The sequence below is a fragment of the Clinocottus analis genome, unplaced genomic scaffold, assembly GCF_023055335.1.
Source record: "Clinocottus analis isolate CAN_PGR_092001 unplaced genomic scaffold, fCliAna1.0.p SCAF_330, whole genome shotgun sequence".
Classification (NCBI taxonomy): Eukaryota; Metazoa; Chordata; class Actinopteri; order Perciformes; family Cottidae; genus Clinocottus; species Clinocottus analis.
In genome coordinates this window covers 5,001-16,300 of record NW_027176077.1, presented here as the reverse complement: position 1 = coordinate 16,300, position 11,300 = coordinate 5,001, and the positions used below count along the sequence as shown (strand labels likewise).

The following is an 11,300-nucleotide window of genomic DNA, read 5'->3' as shown; positions in this document are numbered from 1 at the left end:
TAAAACTGTATTTGGAGAAATGCATGTTCTTCCAACAAATTGTTAGTTATCTGGGACACGTGGTATCCCAAAACGGTGTTTAAACAGATCCAGAAAAGATTGCTATGCTCACATCATGGCCAGTGCCCAAAACATTGAAAGACCTCACGTCGTTTATTGGCTTTGCAGGGTACTATAGAAGGTTTGTAAAGAATTATGCTGATATTGTCAAGCCTCTTCATAATCTTACCTCCGGGTATCCACCAACGCTGAAGAAATTGAAACCAACAGAAAAACCAGGAAAATACTTGAACCCCAAAGAGCAGCTGGCTGGCCGGTGGACGTCCGCTTGTGAGCAGGCTTTTGAAACAATAATTCAGAAACTCACTACGGTCCCATTCTTGCTTTTGCTGATCCCCACAAACCTTACCTTCTGCATATAGATGCAAGCTCTACTGGCCTGGGAGCTGTGTTGTATCAAGAACAAGAAGGCCAAGACAGAGTCATTGCTTATGCCAGTAGAGGGCTATATCATTGTAATTCATGTTGTCCTGCTCATAAGCATAAAGGAAACAAATCGGGAAATGTATCCAACATCATCTGTCTGACCAGGGTTTAGTCTCTATTGACCAACAGACCATTCAGGCGGTGACAGACGGAGCTCATCTATAGTACAAACATAGACTCTGGTGGTGATGATTTTGCCCTTGTTCAGTCACTTTCCACTTCCATTGATGCCATTCCTGACAGTTTTGTGAATGACAGTCAGTTTGGAACCTGAATCATTCTTCCACTTTCAGGAGGACTTTAAAACAGCGAGCAGACCAAACCATCAGACATGTCACATATCACAATTGGAAGATGGAAAGACACCACCCCCTACTATAAGAGATGAGGTCCCTAATCTACCTCTCCTCCTCCGATAATTAAACAGATTATAGCTGCAGGACAATATCCTTGTGAGGAAGAGGCAAATTGGATCTCAATGCTCTTATCAACTTGTCCTGCTGGTGGAATTTCGAGACAAAGTCCTCACTAGTCTGCATGAACACATTTATTGATGATCACCTGGGAATTGAAAGAACCCCTGATCTTTTTGACACCATATTTTATTGGCAAAGAATGTCTGCTGAAGTTTACAAAAAGAGGAAATCATGTGAAAGGTGTCAAAAGGAAATCACGACCTCAGAGAGCCACACCATAAAAATGACAAGACCTATGGACTTCCTATCACTGGAACCAGACAGAAGCAGAATAAAGGACATTCTTGTAATCACGGACCATTTCACAAAATATGCAGTGGTCATTCCAACGCCCAATCAAAAGGCCAGGACAGTCGCAGAATGTCTATGGGACAACTTCCTTATTCACTATGGAATCCCTAAAAAACTCCACAGTGATCAAGGACCAGACCTTAAGTCACGGACAATAAAGGAATTGTGTGGAATGGGTACAATTCCCACTCCACAAAGTCACTCACCACTGCCCTGTACTCCTCCTTTCCATCCCGAATACATCCGACCAACGTAGTCATCAGACTACTTCTGCAGATGGCATGACGCTGTATTGTACTGAAAGGCATTTGTGTAAAAAATGAACTGGAAGGGCGACAGAACAGTTCCCTGTTATATGTAACCTTAGCCCATTCTTATTCCCAGGCCATCAAATATATTGCTTTGTCATGATGCTCCTTTGTTATTGCCTTGACATAGATTTAGTCACACAGTTGTGGTGTAATGTGAACAGCAGTCTCAGGTCACACACCTTAACCACATCCCACTTCTTACATGTTTGTGTCTGGCATCCACAAAGCCACCACTAGAGGTCCAAGTCAGTAAGCATGGGTCTTTGCTCTGGTGAGGAAGTCTGCATTGTGCGAGATTGGAATTTATTAGACCTTGACACATCAGTTCTGATCAAATTCATCCCATCTGTTATTTTGCACTATGGGCGATGTGGGAGCTCATGCATTGCTCTTCTGTCCAGGCACTGCAATCTGGACATGAATGGCAAGCTGAAGACTTCTTCTGGGAAGATCGCTCTCTCCAAAAGGGCCAACATGGTGTCAGACTTGTCTCCAGAACCCGAGTCTTACACCCGGGTGAGGACGCATGCACGTGTGCACGCACACACACGCACACACACGCACACACACGCACACACACGCACACACACAGATGGCAGATGTTGTCCATCCATTCATTTTCCGCCGCTTATCCGGGGTCGGGTCGCGGTGCCGCCACTAATGTTGTGTTCCAGGTAATCCCAATCTTTTTTTGTTACGGTTCAATGTTCAATTAGGAATTGTGCATCAATCCCTAATTCCAGAAATTTGATAAAAATAAAAGGTTCTGATGATACCACTGCTACTGCAGCTCACTTTCCATGGATGTAAAAGGGTAGATCAAACTCTCTAGTGTTACTCAAAAGAAGGAAAGAACAGTCTCCCTAATGTTCTTTTGGAAAACGTTCCTCATGCCAAGGTTAAGAAAATAATTCCTTCCACTCCTCCGATCTAACCCCAGTTTGTTGTCAATGAGTTCCCTGATTGGATGCTATCGCCTACATCTGTGCATCACAATGACCTATTAGTTCATAACCAGCTGATGGACACAGACATTTTCCTTTACGGAAAATCTATGAACAAACCTAATACCTGACTATCACAGTGTAAATTGACTGGTTTACATAACCAATATATCTCTATCTATCTCTTGTGAACAGATGTCTCGTACGCCCAGAGCAGCAGCTACGTTCGGGAAGCGCTCCAACTCCATGCGCAGGAATCCCAAAGCAGAAGTCACCAGGCAGGGATGGCTGTACAAGCAGGTAAAACCGTATTTTACTTCTCTCATATGAATGCACAACTACACTAGTCATGTTTAGTACTACTCAGACTTCTTAGGCAACCAAACCTCTTAGTTAGGGAAAAGATGAGAGCGGGGTTGACGCAAACTTGACTGACTAAAGACTTAAATGACAAATTGTCAAGGTTTACTTTTAGTGTCGCACAGGACCGTTTGTTTGACCGAAAAAACACAACTCCCACTGACCTCGTGTGAACTATCTGCTCTTCACACTATGTCAGTTAGTTACTATAAATGTCTAATAAAGACACAGTGGGGTTTACATGGAAGTTAGTTGAACAACGGTGCACTAGGTTCAGACCCTAAGGGCAACTGTCAGTATTCCACAAGTTGGGAGTGAGACTGGGTTGTGTCATCATAAGAAGGGCAATAAATCCCTTCAAGTAATAACAGGAATACAGAGACCACGTCTAAAAAGATGTTAGAACAAGGCAGTGATTACTGTGCTTACTTTTAAAAAAAAAAATGATTTGAAGCACATTCTGATAATTAGCAAGCACCTTGTACCATCTAGATGTTAGTAGCTCGGATAACTCATGAGAAGGACTTCTTCTAGCAGCTTGTAGGCAGTGCCCCTTTCTGTGACCACATGAACTACTCAAGTACTCAATTTGCACCTTTTCTGTACAAATTACGAGCAAATTGCTAAAGTGTTAACATGTCCAAACAGTCAACAGATCTCAAGAAATTAGATTTCTAAATCAGCAAATGCAGAACAATTGTATTTGCCTTGACAGGATTAAAACAGAAAGTAGGGTGACGTGATGAGCAATGTTTTCCTGATGTGGCGTTAGCGTTGATAATCAGGATCAAGATGACGATGATAATGATGAGTAATGAGTGTGCGATGTGTGTTGTTCTCTAGGCCAGCAGTGGAGTGAAGCAGTGGAACAAGAGGTGGTTCGTCCTCACCGACAGATGCCTCTTCTACTACAAGGGTTTGTGCTTCAATCTGTTGTCTTGCTCAGATATCTGCTTCTGTTGTTTTCTCATCAAACTACTTGTAATGCGAGGCTGATGATGTGTGGCCAGCATCAGGGTTCATTTAGCATTCCACTTCAAAAACATACATGGTAAATAAAATAGAAATGTATAAATTGAATTTTTTTTTAATGTGGCCATTATTGTTAGGTGATTGCTGAGAACTGTGGTTGAGTAGGGTTGCCCTTTAATCAGAGGACTGGTGATTCGATCCCCGGCTGTGCTAGTCCATGTTGACGTGTCCTAAGGCAAGACATTTAACCCTAAATTGCTTCGGCAGCCTGTTCCTGTATGAAAGGGTGTCATGGTGGCACCCTGTCATCAGTGTGTGAATGGGTGAATTACGTTCAATGTTAAAGAGCTTTGAGTGGTTGGAAGAGTAGAACGCTTTATATAAGTCACTCTTTTACAATCCAGGTGACAAACTTTAAATCTTTAAAATAATTGATGTCTCCCTTTGATCACAGTGTCCACAATTGAGATGAAAGTATTGATAAAATCATGAACATACAGCCATGATGTTTTTATGGGAGGTTATTTCTTGCTTTGTAATGCTGTAAAACTGTTTAATTAGACTTGTACCATCATGCTCACACGATACATATTTCACCAGGTGATGTCTAACAAATGCTGACCACTGTTTTGCCAGTTTAACCGCACACCTACACGACGACTTTTCCCTACGACACAGTTTGGTTGGACTGGTTCAAATTGATGTTGAACAATAGTTTTCTTGAGTGTAGTTCAGTTGCGCGCTTTTATGTTAAAGTATTGTTATCAGACCAATATAACAGACACTCTCGGACCAAGTTAACAGTTTATAAATCAGTTTTCTTTTTTATTGAACAGGTACCAGAAGGAACATTTGTCTTTTATCAGGGACAACATTAACACTTTGTTCAGTAGTAAGGGTCCCTGTGAGGGACAAACCACTCCTTCTTTGGTCCATGTTCAGTAGTAAGGGTCCCTGTGAGGGACAAACCACTCCTTCTTTGGTCCATGTTCAGTAGTAAGGGTCCCTGTGAGGGACAAACCACTCCTTCTTTGGTCCGTGTTCAGTAGTAAGGGTCCCTGTGAGGGACAAACCACTCCTTCTTTGGTCCGTGTTCAGTAGTAAGGGTCCCTGTGAGGGACAAACCACTCCTTCTTTGGTCCATGTTCAGTAGTAAGGGTCCCTGTGAGGGACAAACCACTCCTTCTTTGGTCCATGTTCAGTAGTAAGGGTCCCTGTGAGGGACAAGTGCTTTTCATGTTTTCAGTTAAATTTTTCTTCCTCGTTGGTAAAAGTCCAGTCTGTGTTGACTTGAACAAGTGTGCTGACGTCTGGTTGAATGGGGTGGAGATGTGAAGGACAGCTGACAGGTATCAGTGAGGATCTGGATTTGTGGAACTACATCACTGAGAATGTTTGTTCTCATGTAGGTATATCCAAAGAGAAACAACATCAGGATCAGCAGCGGCTTTGCGCATGCGCGATTATTGTTCAGTCTGGACTTGGAGCCTGCAGCAAGGCTCCTGCGAGCCTGACCGCCTGCGAGCCTGACCGCCTGTGAGCGCTTTGTGAAGCGGCAACACTGCCGGTCAGTGTAGTAAGCGAGTGCACACATACATACATCCTCTTCAAATTAAAAGCAGTGTTGTTGCATATGAATTTGTGGCGTTTATCTTATTTATTTATTTTTCATGTTTGATTGACCTCAGGCGGGCCGACTGGGAGAGCCCTAAGATGCCAGTTCTGAACTATACCATCTGGAAAGATTTAAAGTGCAGCACCTGTGATAAGCCCCTCCCAACGCACAAAAAAAGTGTGGTTAATGCATCATTAAATAATTATTGGCGTTATTGGTTTGCTGGGTTGACACATTTTAAATAATATGAGTTTGTGTTGTTACCTTTCTAATATGCTGCAGTGTCTTCTTATGAAACTCTGGAGCTATAGCGCCTAAAACATGAATGCACTACAATTCAGAGATGTCTCAGGACAGCACTTCCTGTGTAATCCACGTGAATGCTGACCAGTGAGTGTAGAGACAGCAAAAAGTCCCTAAAGGAAGGTCGGTGGACGGGCCACACAAACACCTGTGTGTGTGTGTGTGTGTGTGTGTGTGTGTGTGTGTGCGTGTGTGTGTGTGTGCGTGTGTGCGTGTGTGTGTGTGTGTGTGTGTAATGAGTGGAGGGTTTGGTGTGTGCATGCGTGAAGATGTGTGAATGTGCATTCACTATTCACTTGCAGATTAATGGGTCACTGAGCTGACTTTGGGCTGAAGCCCGGCTCTGCATCACCATGGTAATGCTGGCTGCAGTCTCAGAACAGAAAACACTCTAAGATAATCTTAATTAATAACCTGCTCTCCTATATCATTTTACATAACACAAGATGAGATTCTCAATAACAATGCAGCCCAGAGATAAATTGATACTTAAAAAAACTGGAGTAATGCAACTGGAACGGTAGCACTTCATAATAACTACACACTATTTAGCATCAGTTAAGCATGGATAAACACTTAATTTATAATTCATAAAGCATTGTTCCAATATTTACACTCATTGGTATGCAAATCAGAAATACAGTTATAAATGTTTCATTCTTGATTTATAAGCTTGACTGTTTTGCATTTCATGAATGGGTTATCATTAGAGCTCAGCAAGTTAACGCGTCATTAGCGCGTTGATCAGAATCATTTATTTGCCAAGTATGTTATGTTTACACATACAATCAATTTGTCCTGGTGGCAGGTGCATCACACTGAACATTTAACAATATCACAAAAAGAACATTTAACAATAAGCAGAGTGCAATAAATGGCAGCATGAGTATTTACAATTGAGTAGAGTTTAAAGTTAAAATAAATTGCATGGAATGTGAGTGTAAGTGACAAGTGTATTTAAATACTAGAAAGAGCATTTCCTGCTGAAAATGCGTTGGAATGCAAAAAGCTGAAGCTTATAGCTGAAATATTTGAAAGAAATAGCTGAATATAGCTGAACATAGTGGAATATAGCTTAAATTAGCTAAATATAGCTAAATATATTTGAAAATGAAAGAATAGCTGAATATATGTAAAAATAGCTGAATATATTAATATAGCTGAAAATAGCGGAATAGATGAATATATAAATAAATAGCAAATCATTACTGAAAATATAGAAAAGGCAAAATACCTGCTGAAAAATGTTACAGTTCAAAGTCATTTAATTGAACTGTTGAAAATCCTTGTCGTTGAAATGTATAATTGGAAAAGTTGAAAGGAAAACTGCATCATCTAAATCAGGGGTGTCAAACATACGACCTGGCCCGCCAACAGAAGAAAAAAAAAGTTTTTTTTTAAAAATTGAAGTCTGCCATAGGTGGGATTAGAACCACTGACCCTTTGCCTCTAAGACAGAGTTGCTAACCACTGATCTACAGGCGCAGTTGGTGAGACACCTGATATTATTGAGTGTCTACAAAACCATCTGTTAAACCTCAGAACGTGAACGTCAGTGACGCTGTTAATCCTGACGTCTATAACCAAAGTGACCTGCACACACGCGCGCACACACACACGAACGTGCACGCGACCATAATAACACGTTAATGCGGCCGTTCACGCGCGCGGCCGTTGAGGCGCGGGCGCACCCGTTGGCGAGCGTTTACACGCGCGGCCGTTTCACGTTAGTGGGCGTTTACGTGTGCTGCCGTTCACGCGCGAGCACGGCCGTTCATGTGCGCGACCCGTTCGCGTGTGCGGCCGCTTACGTGCCTGCTGCCTGTAGATGCACAGACCAAAGGGCTGCTGCTGGGGACGGACCGGCTCTCCCATTCAGTCGGACCTCAACACGTCTTATCTGTTGGATTCCTATCGACCGCAGTTTACGGCAGAAGACAAGATTTCCAACGTTTTGAGCTATAAATTATGTCCAAAGAGTATACGGTTTGGAGTAGAGAGCAAGTTTAAAATATGTGTATCGCCAAGTGCTCTCGCTCTTGAGTATTACGTCACCGCTGTGAGCTGCCCAACACACAATAATGAGAAAGGCAGAAAAGGTGCGGAAAAACTATAAAACGAAAACGCCGACAGTTAAAACAATATAGGAGATATCAAAAAGATGAGTAATACAATAACAGCTAAACGTTTTATCAACATTTTAAAGGTGGAATGGTGTCTCTAGTTGAAGGCATGACAGAGCCTTTACCTTTTGAAGTTGAAGAGTTGAAAGCGGATTTGAAGATGTTCTTCATTGGAAACCATTCATTTTTTTGGATAAAAAGCTGAATAATTTTAAAATTTGAGAAAATATGAAAAATGTAAAAGCGTAGATTAATAGCTAAAGGTTTTGTCAACATGTGGAATTTTAAATATTGTCTCAAGCTCAATGTATGAAGAAACTGTAAACGTTTGAAGTTGAAGATGATTTGAAGATTTCCCCATTGGGTCCCATTATAAAAAAAAAATTATAAAAAAAATCATAAAAAGCTTAATAATTCAAAGATTTGAAAAGTCTGAAATATGAAAGGTCTTAGCCATCGTGTCCTTAGGTAACTGAATATTTTTATAATTGAACTTTTTTCTGTAGCTGAAAATATGAAAGACTTGAAGAGGTCCAAAATACGGATGGAAGAAATAGAATAATAACTAGAAAGAGCATTTCCTGCTGAAAATGCGTTGGAATGCAAAAAGCTGAAGCTTATAGCTGAAATATTTGAAAGAAGTAGCTGAATATAGCTGAACATAGTGGAATATAGCTTAAATTAGCTAAATATAGCTAAATATATTTGAAAATGAAAGAATAGCTGAATATGTGTAAAAATAGCTGAATATATTAATATAGCTGAAAATAGCGGAATAGATGGATATATAAATAAATAGCAAATCATTACTGAAAATATAGAAAAGGCAAAATACCTGCTGAAAAATGTTACAGTTCAAAGTCATTTAATTGAACTGTTGAAAATCCTTGTCGTTTAAATGTATAATTGGAAAAGTTGAAAGGAAAACTGCATCATCTAAATCAGAGGTGTCAAACATACGACCCGGCCCGCCACAGTGTCCAGTCCAACAGAAGAAAAAAAAAGTAAAAAAAAAAAAAAAACTGTTGGAATTAGTTGGAATGCTTGCAGCATTCCAACTAATGAATGTGTTAACTGGCTGTTGCTCCAGAGTGCCTGTTGTATTGTTCTGGTAACATTACTTTAAAATAAAAGCGTGCAATACACTAGTTTTCACTTCATTATTGAATTTGTTCAACTTTGCCCGGCCCTAATTATCATACCTTCTAAATGATGGATTACTCCGCTAGCAAGCTGGTCTCTAACTCGAGGTCCTGAGTCAACACCTGAGTAAGTAGACCAACCCAGGTGATAGCAAGCTGGTCTCTAACTAACTTAACCTTTTAAAAACCATGGCACCCATGTACGGGTGTTTTACATATTTTTTGCAAAAAACAACAACATATAAATCACAAGAAAATATATTGATGTTATACACCAAATTAAACACCAAAGCATTTGCTACAAGAATCAGTCAGCTATTTAAAACAAACTCAAACAGAAAGAAAGATAATTAAAAAAGTATACAACAAACTAAAAGCCACAAAATCAGCCTAAAATCAGCGTGTTTCCAGAACCAGCAGCCCTTAGCTTGGTGCTATCAGAAAAATCCAGATGTCCAGAAGCAAGACAATTCCACACAGATTCCAGACCTTTAACATCCTTCCAGCTCAAAGAACCAGAGAGATGAGCCAAAGAGCACAGAAACATGAACCGCTTTATTGCAGTACAATCAGCAAATACTGCTTTCCTTTATTTTACAGTTTGATAATTGTTAATTTGTGTGCTTCTTTTATTTTAAAGGGAAATATTGGTTGTTTTATGAATTTAAAAAAATAAATAAAAATCTGAAATTCTTTAATTTATTCTTCTCCAAATGTGACCAAATGTTACAAATGTGAGCCCTTGCCTGACTTTTTTCTGTACTAAATCCTCTCTAACTTTGTTCTGCTTCACTTTATCAAAGTAAAACAATGCAAAAATGATGTTAAAACTTTGAGGTAGGATTTGGAAGAATTTAAAAGTTTACAAACGCATCATTTCAAGGTAAAAATCATGCTAAAAGTGCTTTTTTTCTAGGCGGACCTGAAAACTTTACATTCCTTTCTGTGTGTCATCTTCATTTACTCTTAACCAGTAACACTTAGACTGATATTTACACATCTGAGCAAAACTTAACATTATACTTGTTTATTAACTCCAAGATTATTCAAATAGCTCTAGTGGTCGCAGAGACACAGACGTTTTAGTTTGTATGTCATTTTCAAGCTGAAACCTAAAAAGAGGCTTGGAGCTTAGTAACAACCTAAATTCATCATGAATTGCAATATTAAAACACGTTTATAAAGCACATATTAGCCATTATTGCATCATTTTTAATAATTGGTTTGCATTATATGTTACTGATTTTAAATGAGGAATCCATCATTTATAAAGTATGAAAACTCAATTATGAAACACATAATAGTCAAACTTAATTATCAAGAATATAACATGTATAACTGTGTTTTTCAATTGCAGATTATGTTTATACATGTTTATAAATGTTAGTGTTTACTCATGCTTAACTAATGAAAAATAGCGTGTAATTATTTTAAAGTACCACTGAAACATTTGGTCTATTTTGTTGACATTTTAATGCATTTTGTACAGGAATGTTTTATCAGAGCCATGCCATAATTCAATTATTGATTATCTGTTAATTATTTGACCTTTATTGTGACAGTAATTCCAATGTGCTAATCATAGGCCACATTTACAATCACCTCTGATCCCTTGAAGACGCATCAACTAGAAATCATGATTGTAATTATTTGTATTAAGTACAGTGATGAATACATCTCATAAACATTATCTTAAGATCTTTATCTTGAAATATTCTAAAATCAACGTCCTGTTATTAAGAAATTGATGTTGATGTGATATTGTGTAGAAATGTCTTGCCCAGTCGTCTGATTACAGTCCTGTATCGTAGACCATTTCTCAGGATCGGTTGTTACTGTCGGTCCACCTACTCAGAGATGATTGCAGCCTTGAACAACCTGGTGGAGAATCCCAGCAATAAAGCCAGTACAGTTCCAGAAGACAGCCACAGAAACACGAGTAGAGTAACAGCGGACAGAGGAGCCTCTTCCTGATTCATTGCTGTATTTTAGATGTGTCTTTGTTACTGATTTACCACACATCTCTTTTTGTCTTCCTTTCTCTGTCACTATTTAAGTAAATAATCCAGGTCAAGGCTGTGATTATTTTACAAACATGGTCTTAAAGTGATTTTTATTTCTTTCACATTTTGAAGTTAATTTCTTCCGTGCTAGGGGCATCTCTTTTTATTCTGATCACGTCGGTTTTGTTCCAGCCTTACCCTCGTCTCTTCCTGGCCCAGCTGTGTTTTGAAAAAGAAGGCTTAGAGAGAGGGAGCGATGGAGGGAAGAATTTGT

General features: G+C 39.5%; 1 protein-coding gene across 1 annotated transcript in view; it reads left to right on the top strand.

Annotated features, from left to right (window-relative positions):
- The first annotated feature begins 1,981 nt into the window (after window positions 1-1,981).
- Window positions 1,982-11,300, top strand: part of LOC137799000 (pleckstrin homology domain-containing family A member 6-like) — a 12,972-nt gene continuing 3,653 nt past the window's right edge. Inside the window, exons 1-3 of the mRNA XM_068596063.1 lie at window positions 1,982-2,080; window positions 2,704-2,808; window positions 3,712-3,784. Of these exons, the coding sequence (XP_068452164.1) occupies window positions 1,982-2,080; window positions 2,704-2,808; window positions 3,712-3,784 (277 nt within the window). The remainder of the gene's footprint in view (window positions 2,081-2,703; window positions 2,809-3,711; window positions 3,785-11,300) is intronic.